Source organism: Perca flavescens, chromosome 12, assembly GCF_004354835.1.
Source record: "Perca flavescens isolate YP-PL-M2 chromosome 12, PFLA_1.0, whole genome shotgun sequence".
NCBI classification, from domain to species: Eukaryota; Metazoa; Chordata; class Actinopteri; order Perciformes; family Percidae; genus Perca; species Perca flavescens.
This window is the reverse complement of record NC_041342.1, coordinates 27,877,232-27,894,324: the sequence shown is the minus strand read 5'-3', so window position 1 is coordinate 27,894,324 and position 17,093 is coordinate 27,877,232. Positions and strand designations below refer to the sequence as shown.

At 38.5% G+C, this 17,093-nt stretch overlaps 1 protein-coding gene and 1 long non-coding RNA gene across 2 annotated transcripts; one reads left to right on the top strand and one right to left on the bottom strand.

Annotated features, from left to right (window-relative positions):
- The first annotated feature begins 518 nt into the window (after positions 1-518).
- Positions 519-13,299, top strand: LOC114564828 (myosin-7). The gene is made up of 38 exons (XM_028592419.1): positions 519-609; positions 1,588-1,795; positions 1,891-2,034; positions 2,168-2,324; positions 2,419-2,446; positions 2,532-2,640; positions 2,797-2,889; positions 2,978-3,041; positions 3,129-3,227; positions 3,322-3,425; positions 3,519-3,657; positions 3,926-4,044; positions 4,133-4,282; positions 4,388-4,558; positions 4,642-4,951; positions 5,395-5,477; positions 5,617-5,822; positions 6,237-6,360; positions 6,684-6,820; positions 6,915-7,170; positions 7,268-7,510; positions 7,696-7,872; positions 7,972-8,117; positions 8,208-8,298; positions 8,389-8,778; positions 9,560-9,686; positions 9,760-9,878; positions 9,959-10,155; positions 10,396-10,579; positions 10,663-10,828; positions 10,911-11,035; positions 11,132-11,440; positions 11,644-11,847; positions 11,939-12,235; positions 12,339-12,443; positions 12,526-12,621; positions 12,724-12,858; positions 13,175-13,299. Exons 2-38 carry the CDS (start codon positions 1,595-1,597, stop codon positions 13,190-13,192), a joined length of 5,823 nt encoding a protein of 1,940 aa, XP_028448220.1. The 5' UTR covers positions 519-609; positions 1,588-1,594; the 3' UTR covers positions 13,193-13,299.
- Positions 1,379-15,402, bottom strand: LOC114564835 (uncharacterized). Its single transcript, XR_003693848.1, has 3 exons — positions 15,229-15,402; positions 14,884-15,046; positions 1,379-5,801 (listed from the first exon to the last, which is right to left on the bottom strand). It is a non-coding gene; the product is annotated as an uncharacterized LOC114564835 (long non-coding RNA).
- Positions 15,403-17,093: the final 1,691 nt, after the last annotated feature.

Sequence of the window (17,093 nt, the reverse complement as noted above, 5' to 3'; positions counted from 1 at the left end):
ATACTGTACAACCATAAAAAGGGTTAATGTTATTATCCATCAGTTTATTACATATATCAATAGCAAGTAGGTTTTAATTGAACATAATTGGAAATAAACATAATAATAAACTTTACTTTAAAAAGGTTCATCATTTAAGTTTAACATTTAAAAGTCTTTTAAAAGTAAGAAAGAATCGAATGTGTAATACCAAATTAAAGTACAATACATTAAATACAAATCAAAAACTATAAACAAAGCTAAATATTGAAACTATGAAATCACACCCAAAAGAACTCACTGAATTAAGTTAGTAGGTAGTAAGATATTACATAAAATGACCTGTTGTGATTTATCTGACTTGATATCAAGCCTGTCGCTCATCCACACCTCTTCCCCTCCCCTTTCTTTGTACTATGTATTGTCCTTGCCTTGTTTGTCACAAGGTGAAAGCAACAAATAGCAGCAGTAGATTCTGCCCAATTAGGACAATGCTTTTTTTAAAATATGAAACCTATCTCCAGAAATTCATCCCATATTTGGTGGATAAACAACCTTTATTAATGGAGAGAGTGCTGCTGTCAGCTACGGGGCTCGTCACTTCATTTGATTAAAGGTTGAGAGTCAAAGGTAAGCAAAACATTTATATCAGTCGTACAGTAAGGTAGCCTTAATAGAAAATATTTTGGTGGAAAGTTTTTGGAATGTTCTTTGCTGGTGGTCAACAATGGTGATGGCATGGTAGTTGAAATTACATTACATTACATGTCATTTAGCTGATGCTTTTATACAAAGCGACTTACTTAATTAAGTGCTTTCAACTCTGAAGGTTCAAACTCCAGACAACAAGTAGTAAGTGCAAGTACATTAGCTTTAAATATTCAAAGGTAAAAAGAGCCATATGAAAGTACAGGTTCACAATTTTTTTTTATGTTTATCCAAGGTGTAGTCAGAAGAGATGTGTTTTTAGCCTTTGGTGAAAGATGTTTAGGCTTTCGGCCATCCTGATGTCGATAGGGAGGTCGTTCCACCATTTGGGAGCCAGGACAGCGAACAGTCAGGATTTCATTGAGTGATTAGTTCTCCCTCGCTGTGAGGGGGCAGCAAGCAGGTTGGCTGATGCAGAGTGAAGTGGGCGGGTTGGGGTATATGGTTTGACCATGTCCTGGATGTAAGCTGGGGCTGATCCGTTCGCAAGTACTAGTGTCTTGAAATGAAATGTTTTGCTTTATCTGGTTTGGATAGCAAGACCCTAACTGACCCTGAATCCTTTAAACTCCAACCAGCCCTAAGTAAAAGCCACTTTTGATTCTATCAGTACAACTCTTGAATCATGACTACAATAGCCTCAACTTCAGTGAAGACTTAAAAGTAAATTTTGTTTCTGTACAGCTGTTGAAATTAAATGAATACTTGATTAAGAGCTCAAGGTGATTTGCATACTAAAGAAATACAACTATCTACCTTGTCATTATTGCACGTGTGGTATGCTGATGGCTAACGTATAGCATGAAATGTGACACAAGTCCTATTGTACACATTCTAAAATAATTCTGAGTGCTGCTTTATGTTAATCTTAATACAACATCTGTAACAAATCTGTAACAGGTTGAAAATGGGTGATGCTGCCATGAGAGATTTTGGGCCGGCTGCTCCTTTTCTGAGAAAGTCAGACAGGGAGCGTTTGGAGGCCCAGACTCGTATATTTGACATGAAGAAGGAGTGCTTTGTTCCTGACCCTGAGTTTGAGTTCGTCAAAGCTTCCATCATCAGTCGGGATGGTGACAAAGTCACCGCTGAAACGGAATTTGGAAAGGTAGATTCAATTTAGCTGAATAACATATTTCTAGAGAGAGACATTTGGTTATTTTTGGTCAGTGTGACTGTGAAATATATAATTTTTTTCTGCAGACTGTGACAGTGAAGGAGTGTGATGTACACCCTCAAAACCCGCCAAAGTTTGATAAAATTGAAGACATGGCGATGTTCACCTTCCTCCATGAGCCCGCTGTGCTGTTTAACCTCAAAGAGCGTTATGCAGCATGGATGATCTATGTAAGACAATAAAGCATAACATAAAACCTAACCTACCCATTGATAAAGCATTGTTTAATAAGCAACATCGTTATGACAAGGTAACACATATCTTATCATTTTATTATCTGTTGCCTTTCGCTTACTACAACAGACCTACTCTGGGCTCTTCTGTGTGACTGTCAACCCCTACAAGTGGCTGCCAGTCTACAACCAAGAGGTGGTTGTTGCCTATAGAGGAAAGAAGAGGTCTGAAGCTCCTCCCCATATTTTCTCCATCTCTGACAATGCGTACCAGTACATGCTGTCAGGTAAATATTCTATTTTAGCCTCATTTTCTTTAAGTATTCAATGCTGACGTCATTTTATGTTTTACTAATACTTGAAAATCTCTCTTGCTGACAGACAGAGAAAACCAGTCAATCCTTATCACGTAAGTCACACAGCCAAAAAAAATCCCTTAAGTAGTTAAGGGTCATAGGTCTTGGTCTAAAACCTTCTGTCTCTCTTCAACTCAGTGGAGAATCCGGTGCTGGAAAGACTGTGAACACCAAGCGTGTCATTCAGTACTTTGCCAGCATCGCTGCTGCCCCGAGTGCGAAGAAAGATCTGGCAGCTGAAAAGAAGGTCTGTACTACAAAATATACTTCTGAATATTTCACAAAGTATCAGTTGTAAAGCACAATCACACTTCAATTAAAAATAATTTCTAATAGCTGAAACACATTTTGCAATTTTACTTGGCACGGAACCTGAAGGTGTGTCTTTATTTGACAAAATTAGGGTACCCTGGAGGATCAAATCATCCAGGCTAACCCTGCTCTGGAGGCCTTCGGGAATGCCAAAACCATCAGGAATGACAACTCCTCTAGATTTGTGAGTGTCTGTGTGGTTGCAAATGGTAATTTTTAAATTGAAGTGATTGACTTAACAGGACTAAAATGAGCGGCTTGCTTCCTCTTAGGGTAAATTTATCCGCATTCATTTTGATAACCGTGGGAAGCTGGCCTCTGCTGATATTGAAACTTGTAAGTAACATGGTTTATGTAACACATTTAAATGTATTACCTACCAACTTATCAGTGTAGTACAATAACAATTGTTTTCTTGAACAGACCTTTTGGAAAAGTCTCGTGTGACCTACCAGCTCAAAGCTGAGAGGGACTACCACATTTTCTACCAGATCTTGTCTCAGGCAAAGCCGGAACTTCTGGGTATAAATCTGATAAAATACTTCAAAAGTGAGTTATGACTGGATCTTAATACAGTTAGATATTTTACAGCACATTTTTTTCTTTTCCTCCTCAGACATGTTGCTTATAACCAACAACCCTTACGACTACGCCTTCATCTCCCAAGGAGAGACAACGGTAGCCTCTATCAATGATTCTGAGGAGCTGATGGCCACCGATGTGAGCTGAATCTTCAAATGCCAATCCAAAATGAATTTTTAAATAAACTTTTACTCTGCCAGAAATGCATTTTTGATCTTATGTTTTTTTCAGGAAGCCTTTGATGTGCTGGGCTTTACCCAAGAGGAGAAGAACGGCATTTACAAGCTGACTGGTGCCATCATGCATCATGGAAATATGAAATTCAAGACCAAGCAACGTGAAGAGCAGGCAGAGGCTGATGGCACTGAAGGTGACAAATGTTTTTTTTTAAACAAATTACAGCAAAGGGTGCTAAACACAAAAAACCCCAAAGAACTCATCATTTTTTTTTCTTTAACTAGTGGCACCCAGTAGGAGTAGCATTCTGAATTTCGTTGTACATTTCTAATGTTACAGTACAATGGAAATAAAGGCATTCTATTCTATTCTAAAGGAATCAGGGATAAAAGAATGACAAAAACCTTGAAAAGCAGTGAAAACCTTGATTAATTAATCCAAATACCTCAATGCCTCAACAGTTGCTGACAAAGTTGCATATCTGATGGGCCTGAACTCTGCTGACCTCATCAAAGGTCTCTGTCACCCAAGAGTCAAAGTAGGAAATGAGTGGGTCACCAAGGGACAAAATGTCGCCCAGGTAAGATAATATGAATAATATGTTTATTAAATTCCAAAATAAAGTCCAGAAACTTTACTAAGGTGTTTTATGTATATTTCCTTTTTAGGTGAACTATGCTGTTAGTGCACTGTCTAAATCAGTGTATGAGAGGATGTTTCTGTGGATGGTGGTGAGAATTAATCAATCCCTGGACACCAAGCAGCCTCGCCAGTATTTCATTGGTGTACTGGACATTGCTGGATTTGAGATCTTTGATGTGAGTTTGAAAAAAACACATACTCTATATGAAGTAGTCTAGATAGTAGTAGTAGTTTAAGGAGAAAGTATTAAGCCTGTCATACTGTGGACTTTTTCATTACAGTTCAACACCTTTGAGCAGCTGTGCATCAACTTCACCAATGAAAAACTGCAACAGTTTTTCAACCACCACATGTTTGTGCTGGAGCAGGAAGAGTACAAGAAAGAGGGCATTGAATGGACATTCATAGATTTTGGTATGGACTTGCAGGCCTGCATTGACCTGATTGAAAAGGTGAGAAATGGACTTCTGTATGTTCAGCCATACATAAAGATTGATTGAAAATGTTCATAACCCTCATATTTTTGTCCCTTCAGCCCATGGGTATCATGTCCATCCTTGAAGAGGAGTGCATGTTCCCCAAAGCCTCTGATACCACCTTTAAAACTAAGCTCTATGATAACCATCTGGGGAAATCCGCCAACTTTCAGAAGCCCAGAGCTATCAAAGGAAGACCAGAGGCCCATTTTGCCCTGATGCATTATGCTGGAACTGTTGATTATAATATCAACAACTGGCTGGTGAAGAACAAGGATCCTCTGAATGAAACCGTTGTAGGACTGTACCAGAAGTCTAATCTCAAACTGTTATCTGTCCTCTTTGCAAATTATGCTGGATCAGATGCAGGTAAGAATAAACGGAAGGGCAAATTCAAAAAGAATGGATTGAAGCCGCTAATAGAACACCGAATTGCTCATCACTTGCAACCACTATTGCCCCATCTCAAGTAAAAAGAGTTAAAGTTATTAAAGTGATTATATTGTTAATTTAGTTTTTGAGTTAGAGATGATTTCTTTGCACACTGCATAAGCCTATTGCCATTGCATAAGCCTAAATCATGGGTATGATTCAGGCAAGGAATTTAATCCATGACAGAAAGAAACAGTATTTGGGATTCTATCAGTACTGTTGGTGTTTTCAAACACATACATTCAGCTTAAGCAGCTGCAAAAGCTGCACAATCCTATGATGAATTTGCCCCTGAATGTAATGCATTTGCCATAGTGGGAACTGCAAGAGAACTGGGTTTGTTAATACATTCTAATGCGTTGTACACTGGCTTATTACAGTAGCTGAAGGTGGAAAGGGCGGCAAAGGAGGAGGAAGCAAAAAGAAGGGTGCATCCTTCCAAACAGTGTCTGCCTTGCACAGGGTTAGTAAACATAAATGTCTGAATGGCTATTCATATGAAAAACAATGAATGAGACTTAATGTTACATTGATAACAGAGATATGCAACACATCAATAACCTAAACTGAGTGTTAACCACAGGGTTAAATTACCTCCTCAGGAGAACCTGAACAAGCTGATGACCAACTTGAGGTCTACTCACCCTCACTTTGTACGCTGCATCATCCCCAATGAGACCAAGACTCCTGGGGCCATGGAGAACCCTCTGGTGATGCACCAGCTGCGCTGTAATGGTGTGCTGGAAGGCATCAGGATCTGCAGAAAGGGCTTCCCCAACAGGATCCTCTATGGAGATTTCAAACAAAGGTGTCTGTCAGATATACAGATGGTTGACAAGTTTTTGGCACTCTGATAGAGGAATGGACACCATTCTACCATAACATATTTCCTCATTTAGTGTTTTGATGATACGGAGAAGACCACTGACTAAGACGTTTCTCCACACATCTCCAATAGGTGTTCAATTTGAGGGATATCTGGTAACTGTGAAGGCCATAGCATATGATTCACATAATTTGATACTAATCATCTGTTCACTAAATCTTAATGGCCTGTTTGCATTTGTTAACTTTAACTTTTTTCTTTTAATTTGTCACCCAATGATACATTCTACTATCTACACTCTAACAGGGATAGTTATTTAGTTGGGTATATTTTGGGAGTTGATATTTTACATGAAATGCAATAAAACTGAAATTATCTTTTATCTTCATTACAAAGATACCGCATTTTGAACCCAAGTGCTATCCCTGAGGGACAGTTCATTGATAACAAAAAAGCTTCAGAGAAGCTTTTGGGCTCCTTGGATATAGACCATACCCAGTACAAACTGGGGCACACCAAGGTAAGTATTGGTGAAATACATTTTGGCACATATAGTATAAAGCATATACATTTCTATCTCAGTGTGATAAGGAATTGTGATACTATATGTTTTGTGGTTTTCTCTTGACTGCAAATCTTTAACTACAGACAACTGTGGGGCATCACTTTGTTCAACTACGCCTGCTTTCATTCACAATTATTACTATCTATGTTATGTTATAACAGACAGAAATCTGTCTATATTGAGCTGGGCATGAGCCATGGTCTTCAAAGCACACACCTCCTCAATGTGAGTGTCTCTTATGTATGATACTGCTGATCTCATCTGTTTACAAAAATCAGGTGTTCTTCAAAGCTGGACTGCTTGGTCTGCTGGAGGAGATGCGAGATGACCGCTTATCTCTAATCATCACTAGGATCCAGGCAAGGTCACGAGGAGTTCTGGCAAGAATTGAATTCCAGAAGATTGTAGAACGCAGGTACATGCACTAAATTAATTGAAATATATTGAATATCCAGGAACTAATTACTAGATTACAGAATTACAATATTTTCATGAATCAATGTCTACAGGGATGCATTACTTGTGATCCAGTGGAACATCCGTGCTTTTATGGGGGTCAAGAATTGGCCCTGGATGAAGATGTTCTTTAAGATTAAACCTCTTTTGAGATCAGCAGAGACTGAGAAGGAAATGGCCAATATGAAGGAAGAGTTTGCCAAACTAAAAGAGGCTTACGCAAAATCTGAGGCCCGCAGGAAGGAACTTGAAGAAAAAACAGTCACTCTTCTCCAAGAGAAGAATGACCTGCAGCTCCAAGTTCAATCTGTATGTTAAAAATGTTAAAATTTGTCAGCATAACAAATAATATTAAAATCAAACCAAGTCTGCCAATGCATAATGTTGTGACTTTAAATCATAACAGGAGCAAGATAATCTTTGTGATGCTGAAGAAAGATGCGAGGGGCTGATCAAAAACAAGATTCAGATGGAGGCAAAAGCCAAAGAGCTGACAGAAAGATTGGAAGATGAGGAGGAGATGAATTCTGAATTGACTGCTAAGAAGAGGAAGCTGGAGGATGAGTGCTCTGAGCTGAAGAAAGACATTGATGACTTAGAGTTAACTCTGGCTAAAGTGGAGAAAGAGAAGCACGCCACAGAGAACAAGGTACTATAAAACATACATTTACTTCACAGACAATGTCTCTGTTCAATCACTGATCTGACTGTTCTTGATACAAAATAGCAAATTTTCCATATAAACTATTACTTCTGTTGTATATAAATTGGCACAGAACATTGTTAGCATGGGTCTAGGATTTCTGGCTAAAAATTCTAACTTTACTTTAACAGGTGAAGAACCTGGTCGAAGAGATGGCTGCTCTGGATGAAATCATAGCTAAGTTGACCAAAGAAAAGAAAGCCTTACAGGAAGCTCATCAGCAAACGCTGGATGATCTGCAGAGTGAAGAAGACAAAGTCAACACTCTGACCAAGGCCAAGGCTAAGCTGGAACAGCAAGTGGATGACGTAAGAACATAGTAAATAAGAGTGTGTTGGTATGTTTTTTTTTTTTTTAAATATTGTGAATAAATTAAACTGAAAGGCTGTAATTATCACCCACTGCAGCTCGAAGGCTCCCTTGAGCAAGAGAAGAAAGTGCGTATGGACCTTGAGAGAGTAAAACGGAAGCTTGAGGGAGACCTAAAGTTAGCTCTAGAGAGTGTCATGGACCTGGAAAATGACAAGCAGCAACTCGAAGAGAGACTGAAAAAGTAACATTAAAAGTGAACTTGTAAGAAACACAAATAGATGTAAACTAGGGTATGTGGCAGCTGATACTTATTTTACTTTTTCATCCACAGGAAAGATTTTGAAATCAGCCAACTCAATGGTAAAATTGAAGATGAACAAGCAATGAGTGCCCAGCTCCAGAAAAAACTGAAGGAGTTACAGGTAATGTTGAATTAGAAGAACTGAGTTAATTAACTTGTGCAGTGATGTGATATTTTGGTAAATGAAAAAAATAACTTGATTTTGTTCTAGGCCCGTATTGAAGAGCTGGAGGAAGAGCTTGAGGCAGAGCGAGCTGCCAGAGCCAAGGTGGAGAAGCAGAGAGCAGACTTGTCCAGAGAGCTGGAGGAGATCAGTGAGAGGCTGGAGGAGGCTGGTGGAGCAACATCTGCTCAGATTGAGATGAACAAGAAGAGGGAGGCTGAGTTCCTGAAACTCCGCAGAGACCTTGAAGAGGCCACTCTGCAGCATGAAGCCACTGCTGCCACACTCAGGAAGAAACAAGCTGACAGTGTGGCTGACCTGGGAGAGCAGATTGACAACCTGCAGAGAGTCAAGCAGAAACTGGAGAAGGAGAAGAGCGAGCTCAGACTGGAGCTGGATGATGTGGTCTCCAATATGGAACATATTGTGAAGGCTAAGGTAAAATACTTTTATGTATTATATATGTTTCTACTCATTGTTAGTCTAAGGGTGCTTTTATACCTATAGTTCTGTAGACTACATGACTCAGACTGCACTTTGTCAAGCACACCAAACGTTGTAAACAAATGTGACAAGGACAAGACATTGATGGTCTATTGGACAAAATATCCAGGTGAAAATGACTGACATTTCCTGATCTCAGAAATAATGGAGCAACACCAAGTTTATATTGGGTTTTCTTGTTTTGCTTTAGGGTTTCTAATATTTTAGAAGAAGGCGAACAATATGAGCAGCTGACAAGACAGCGAGTGAAGAACAGGGTGGGCACTGATGGGAGAGAGAGAGAGATGATGATGATGTTGTGTTGTCACTGACGACAAGCGATGTATCATAATAGGTTATGGATTTGAAAATTATCATTGCTTAAATCATATATTAGTCTGTAAGGTGTGGGCAAGGTTGAAACTACAGGCTAGTAAATGCACGTTTTCACGTTTACTTTCCGTATTTGGGTCTGATTGCATTCTCAACTAAAGTGCACCAAACATTAAGTACACTTGGAAGCAAACCGTTTTCAAGCAGCCCAGAGTTTGGTTGTTTGGTCGGCACCAGAGTTCGAATGAGCTTTCACGCCAACACAAACAAACCAGACTATCCGACAAAATGCGCCAGGATTCGGTAAAACAGAGAAAACTGCTCAGGTGTGAAAGCAACCTTATACACCTTTCATTTATTTTGAAGAAGGTTATGCGCCACTCTTGATGTTTTTTGTTTTCAGAATAATTTGGAGAAAATGTGCAGGTCTCTGGAAGACCAGATGAACGAATACAAAACAAAGGCAGAAGAGGGGCAGCGTACTATCAATGACTTCACCATGCAGAAAGCAAAGCTTCAAACTGAGAATGGTAAACATTTGATATGAACTGTGTGTTTTGTTTGGGATATTATGAACTAATTTAATTCTTTTATCAAAATTAGGTGAATTTGTAAGGCGGCTAGAGGAAAAGGATTCACTGGTGTCCCAACTAACCAGAGGAAAACAGTCCTACATTCAACAAATTGAAGACCTTAAAAGACAACTAGAGGAGGAAGTCAAGGTAGCAATAAACAGTAACCAGTAACAACTTGGTACAGATGGTGGTACATATAAATGCAACAAGATGTGCTTTTATTACAGGCCAAGAATGCGTTAGCCCATGCAGTGCAGTCTGCTCGACATGACTGTGACCTGCTCAGGGAGCAGTATGAGGAGGAGCAGGAGGCCAAGGCTGAATTGCAGCGAGGCATGTCCAAGGCCAACTCTGAGGTGGCTCAGTGGAGAACTAAATATGAAACTGATGCCATCCAGAGAACTGAGGAACTGGAGGAGGCAAAGTAAGACATTTTGAGATCCAAATTCATGATTTGATATGTAATTTCTAAAGAGAGACGTTTTTACTTTGTCTAGCAGATCAGCTTTTTGTTTGTGTTATGTTCCTACTAAAATGTAAGACGAACAAAAAGTTTGTCTGTTAGATGACCGAGCAGCCAGTCACATTAGTTAAATTCATTAGAATTTATCCAACTAGCACAACTGCAGGAACATTAAATGATTTAAATGATCCATTTCTAAAGGAAAAAGCTGGCTCAGCGGCTGCAGGATGCTGAGGAGGCTGTGGAAGCAGTGAATGCTAAATGTTCGTCTCTGGAGAAGACCAAACACAGGCTGCAGAATGAGATTGAAGATCTCATGGTGGATGTGGAGAGGTCTAATGCTGCTGCTGCTGCTCTGGACAAGAAGCAAAGAAACTTTGATAAGGTTGCATTTAAAATACATATGGCACTTTTGGTCTTTTAAATAAATAACTAGAGTAAAATGAACTTTAAGCATACATATTTCAGGTCTTGGCAGAATGGAAACAGAAGTATGAAGAGTCTCAAGCAGAGCTGGAGAGCTCTCAGAAGGAAGCCAGGTCTCTGAGCACTGAGCTCTTCAAACTGAAGAACTCTTATGAAGAATCTCTTGAACAGCTGGAGACCATGAAGAGAGAGAATAAGAATCTACAAGGTATGGGTCAAACCAGCTTACACCTCTATTGTAGATTTTAATTATGACCAAACCATTAATTATGTGACATTTTGTTTCTCAGAGGAAATATCTGACCTCACTGAGCAAATTGGTGAGAGTGGAAAGAGTATCCATGAGCTTGAGAAGATTCGAAAACAGTTAGAACAAGAGAAGTCTGAGATACAAACAGCCCTGGAGGAAGCAGAGGTATCTTGAATGTTGAACGGTGGACTTCATGAACATTGTTTTGGTACTTGGTATATCTAGTCATGTATTTCCTTTTCATTCTTTATTTGATGATAGGCCTCACTGGAACATGAGGAAGGGAAGATTCTCAGAGCCCAGCTTGAGTTCAACCAGATTAAGGCTGATCTTGATCGCAAGTTGGCCGAGAAAGATGAAGAGATGGAGCAAGCAAAGAGAAATCAGCAGCGAATTGTGGATACTCTTCAGAGCTCTCTTGATGCTGAGACTCGCAGCAGGAATGAGGCTCTCCGTTTGAAGAAGAAGATGGAGGGAGACCTCAATGAGATGGAGATCCAGCTAAGCCAGGCCAACAGGCAGGCAGCTGAGGCCCAGAAACAACTTAAATCTGTTCATGCACATTTAAAGGTATGAATGAAGTGAAAAAAATAAAACTATTATCGAATTGTTTTTCGTGAAACAACTCGGAATTAAAATTCTTTGGGTTTTGATCTTCAAGGATGCTCAACTTCAACTTGATGACACTCTTTGAGCCAGTGAACACCTGGACATATTGAATTGCAGCATCACTTTATTGTACTTGCTTCACAATAAATTTCGCGCATTTCCAGGACCTTCAGCTCCAGCTTGATGATGCTCTTCGGGCCAATGATGATCTAAAGGAAAACAATGCCATAGTTGAGAGACGCAACAACCTTCTTCAGGCCGAAGTGGAGGAGCTCAGGTCTGCTCTGGAGCAAACTGAGAGAGGTCGCAAACTTGCTGAGCAAGAGCTGCTGGATGTTAGTGAAAGGGTGCAGCTCCTGCACTCACAGGTGAGATGCAATGATTGTCAATATGTTCTAGCATGTTTGTTTAACATACACTGTTTTCACAAGGCACATTTTAATATTTCTGTAAAACTAGAACACCAGCCTAATAAATCACAAGAAGAAGCTGGAGGCTGATACATCCCAGCTTCAGGCAGAAGTAGAAGATGCGGTGCAGGAGTGCAGAAATGTTGAAGAGAAGGCTAAGAAGGCCATTACTGATGCTGCCATGATGGCAGAGGAGCTGAAGAAAGAGCAGGACACCAGTGCTCACCTGGAGCGTATGAAGAAGAACATGGAGCAAACCATCAAAGACCTGCAGCACCGTCTGGATGAAGCTGAACAGATCGCCATGAAGGGAGGCAAGAAGCAGGTGCAGAAGCTCGAGGCCAGGGTGAGTTAACTTGGCTCTTTGGCTCATGCAGAAAATATGTCAAATAAATTGCTGCTCTATGTACACTACAGAGGTGGCTGACCTTTTTGACAACATCCTGCAGGTCAGGGAACTTGAAAATGAGGTGGAAAGTGAACAGAAAAAGGCCAGTGATGCTGTAAAGGGAGTAAAAAAGTATGAAAGACGTATCAAGGAGCTTTCCTATCAGGTAACTATCAATCTGGACCAAAGTCTATTATAATTAAAATATACATACATTTTTATATTAATGACGTTTTTGCACAATTTAGACAGAAGAAGACCGTAAAAATCTAGCTCGTCTTCAAGATTTGGTGGACAAGCTGCAGTTAAAGGTGAAATCCTATAAGAAGGCTTCTGAAGATGCTGTAAGTATAGTGAAATTCAAAAGCAATACTTGTACATAACAGTACATGTAGGCTTTGTCTGATCAGATATAATAAGTAACATATATGGTGTGTGTTCTACAGGAGGAACAGAGCAACAGTTATCTTACCAAGTTTCGTAAGCTTCAACATGAGTTTGATGAAGCTGAAGAGAGAGCTGACATCGCTGAGTCTCAGGTCAACAAGCTACGTGCCAAGACCCGAGATGTGGGGTCAAAAGTCAGTATTAATAGGTCATATATTGTACATAATTGTATATAGATGTAAAAATGGGAAATTTATATTTTTTGCTTTCAGGGACAACCATCTTGTTCATATAATGTATAACAACGAGGTGCTGGTCTTTCACTGATGCATCAGTGGTCCCCCAGCAGGCCGTTGACTATTACTACATTTAGAATACTCCTCTGAGGGGCCTAAAGTGTGAATAATTTGGGGATACTGATTCAATCTGTTATGACAAGGGTTAAAATAATACTATTTAATCAAAACTCATCTCACAATTTAGCTTGTATTTTGCTTTCTTTTGTTACAGAGAGGACTTGAAGAGTGAAGAGTGAAGAGGGAAGTTTCCTCAAAAATGACTGTTTCTGAGGCACCTGTTGCTTGGTGTCTCCCTAAGCATGTCTTGTGTTGAATAAATGTAATATGTATCTAAAAGGTTTCTTGACTTCTCATTGACAAAGCCTCTTGTGGTTCATGATTATAGGGAAGTAATCTTGATTTATTTCAAGAATTAATACAATACATTTAAATTAAATTACTTTTAGAAATACATTTATAACTAGAAAATGCATTTCCTGCAGAAAATGCGTGGGAATGCTGAATAGCTGAATTGCTAAAGCTAAACTGGTTGAATAGCTTAAATCCGTAAAAAGAAGTTGAAGTAGTGAAAATAGAATTCATGTAATTATTCTTTTTACTTTCCAAATACATCATGTTTGGTCCTCCAAGAAAGCAATTTAATGTTTGTGTCAGAGATTACTGACTTCTGTTGCCTTTAAATTAAATTGCCTAAGTGAAGACAATGTAATACCATGTTCACTCAGGCTGTTTTCATTATATGAGTCTTTAAAAAGAAGATTTGTGAATAATGTTTTGTGGCTTCAAACTATTTTCTCGTATATAAACTCCATTTTCACTAACTACATCTGTTTTCATTAGCCAAGTGAATATACTGGACTTTTCCAACCTCATTTATCTGATGTTGCAAAAGTCACTTGGCATCATGATCAGCAGTTTAAAGTGCACGCATTCTATTTAAGTTTGGTTAAGAAGGTAAAAGGTAAAGGAATCTTGTTAAAGGAATCTTGTTAAAGGATAACAATTAACCCTCACACACTGATGACACGTATCATGTTATTTTTATACTGATAATACTACACAGCTGGTAAATAATTAGTAAGGTGTTATCGTTTTACCTTTTCTTTTGTAAGTATTCCAACTGTTTGTTTCTCAACATGCCAATTCAAAATAAACATAAATACAGGATTTCCCTAAATTAAAAACTATTATTGAATGTTTTTCAAGGTTTCTGTATTTGAAACACTGAAAAAGCTGACTAAAGGCAGAAGTCTTGCTTGCTGGTACAACTAAGAACAAATTCCACATTAAACATGGGCCAACAAACCAGCAAAAGAATATTATGACGATTAACTTGAATAGTTCACTATTAGGCAAATCACAGTTTTTCTTGATAGAACTGTCCACTGTACAGGGCACATTGCAATTTGAGTTTGCAGTAGCTTTTTAGCAAAAGTGGTGTGTTTGGAATTATCAGAAGAGGATCTGGGTAGCATGAGCTATATGCATGCCTACAGAACAGTAGTGGACAGTCATTTTTGACAAGTGAACAAAGAGAAGTTTGTACAGAAACACCACAGCAACAATGACTAATCACCTACAGTACAATGGATATATAACATAATAGAACGAGAACCTCATCAGTTACCACTTTAAAACTGCTAAAATAGTACTATACAAACTGCAATAGCATGAACGTATGATAAATGAAATGTTCTTTGGTTATATTATTGTTATGCATGATAGTTGCAACTCAAAAAACAACCATCTACCCATTTAAAAATTAGGTTTGACCAGAAATTTTGGACACAGAAAATTAGACATCATCCAGTGGTGACCAAACCTTTGTTTTTACATACATTTAACTCATTCCCTCCATTTTGATAAGATAACAGACTTAAATGTATAAAGACCTAAACTATTTAAATTGAATCTACTAACCTTTATCTCAGTAGTGAAGGTCAGTCTTTCTCTGGTATAAGGCATCTTCTTTCCAAAGCCAGACAAGAAAGGGCCATGTGGAAAACAGAGAAGAGGCAGAGTTGACGAATGTCTGGCTGACAATAGATAATCTGGACTTCAGGTGTAGTCATCCAAGAGAGACCTAGGGAATTCAAGAAACACCATTTCATCAATCAAAATAAGACATTGGAAGTAAGGGTATGTTGTGGCAAAATGTATTTGTTTATCATTATAACCCTTTTCCAAATTAACAGATTTTCCAACAGATTAGAAGTTTTGCATCCAAAAAAGTAGACAGTAAAAGCTTTTAATCATCAACAGTACCTTTCCATTATTTCGCCAAGTGCTAGTCGTTCGAATTGAAGACAAGGAGTACTCAGGATTTGATTCCACACAGAGGTCCACAGTCTGAATAAGTGGGAAGACAAGGCAAGAGAGCAATCAACTCCTTGCCTCTACCAGAGCTCAACACCCCTTTAGACGTGACCTCTTACAACAACAAAGAACAAATACTAACAATAGCTTTGCTGGCTCTAGTTTCAAACTTAAGTGAAGCAAGGTGCCTTACACCTTCTGTCATGTGTTCATGTGATTGTAAAAGTCAAAGACACAAGGACTGTGGACAGCTGGGAATGAGACCTTTAATGGATGGAGTGGTCTAATAGAGCCTGGAATAGACTGAGGGATAAGTGAAGGAGATGAGAATTCTAGTTTGAAGACAAGCAGGGACATGACCTGGTGAGATGTGATCTGATGAAAGGAAGACAACGGACGTTCCTGTTGCATTACTGGCCAGCATGCTTTCTATGATTTTCATTTGTAAACACTTGAGAAGCAATTTCTAAAATTTGGTCTGAATACAGACTCATTAAGCATATTCTAGTATATTAATGACACAAACAAACAATAAATATGCAATATTACATAACATATAATTGGTTTCTTGTGGGCTTATCACCTGTTGCTGCTTATCAAATTATAAATAAAAAGTTGTCCTGACTACCTACGTCCTCAAGCTGTCCTCTGAACCAACAAGCCCTGAAAGGCAGCCAGCAGGAATTTCACAAGTTATCTTTGTGCTCAAGGATACAGAAGAAAACAATGCCATGCCAACAGAAGCAGGACAAGGGCACATGCAGCAGGCAACTTTTGGATATGCGAGTATAGGTCTCAACAATTTGAATTTGTTTCAGTGCACAACATATGTTGTATATGTAGGTTTTTATTTATTATATTCAATCATATTTATTTAAAAATAAAAAAAAACATAAGATATAATATTTGCTCATCTGTGCCACTGGGAGACACAAAATAAACTGTTGCAGAAAACACAGCAACAAAATCCAGGTAATGTTTGCTTAATACTAGTAATAGAGTACAGACTGGTTTTATTCAATAATTGGCTTAAGTTTCTCTCATTTATTATAGCCAAATATGATAGAGTTCTCAATGTACATGTTTGTTGTTGTCCCTCCACAGATGCCTATACTGCAGATTTTTTTTTCATCTTTTAACCTCGAAAAACAAATAATAAGGTATCTATGGTGTTTCCCTAAATAATATTGAATTGCTAGACTTTAATATCTTAGATCACAAGGCTGTGGTTTTCCATACCTGGCTCCTGCTTCCAGTCCATAGGCCATCTACCTGTACAATTTTAGATTCATTTCAAACCTACCATTTGTATCTCAAAGTTTAGAAAAGTCTGTTGCCTATCAATTTATATGACAAAAGAATAACAATATTTTTGAGCAATATCAATCAGGCCGCCATTGTCAATAAGAACTTGTTCTTAATGACTTGCCTGTAAAAAGAGAAAGGTAAAATTTAAACATTTTTTTAAAACAATTGCAGCACAGAAACAGCTCTCATTAAGGTTATTAATTATTAGCCGCTCGCCGCTGATTCTGGGGCTTGTTCAATTTTGTTTCTCCTTAATTTGAGTTCTGCATTTGACACATACAACCACAATATCCTCATAAATCACCTTGTAAACTGTGTAATTATTGGCCATATACTATTTTTTTGTTTCACATGCTTTCTTTCAAGTCTGACATAATATTAATTTCCACTGTTATGCGGACGACACACAACTGCAACTTAAAAATAATCTTGGGAACCTGTCCTTTAATGTCAAGCACTCTGCTGGCAATTTGGGTGTGATTAATGACTATGAGCTTTTTTGATTT

Bases quoted from the DNA above. Each gene is read 5' to 3' on its own strand.
- LOC114564828 (XM_028592419.1), top strand. From the start codon at position 1,595: ATGGGTGATGCTGCCATGAGAGATTTTGGGCCGGCTGCTCCTTTTCTG. The intron at 6,361-6,683 runs GTAAGTATTGGT...TACAAAAATCAG, and splicing joins ACAAACTGGGGCACACCAAG to GTGTTCTTCAAAGCTGGACT. The intron at 12,236-12,338 runs GTGAGTTAACTT...AACATCCTGCAG, and splicing joins TGCAGAAGCTCGAGGCCAGG to GTCAGGGAACTTGAAAATGA.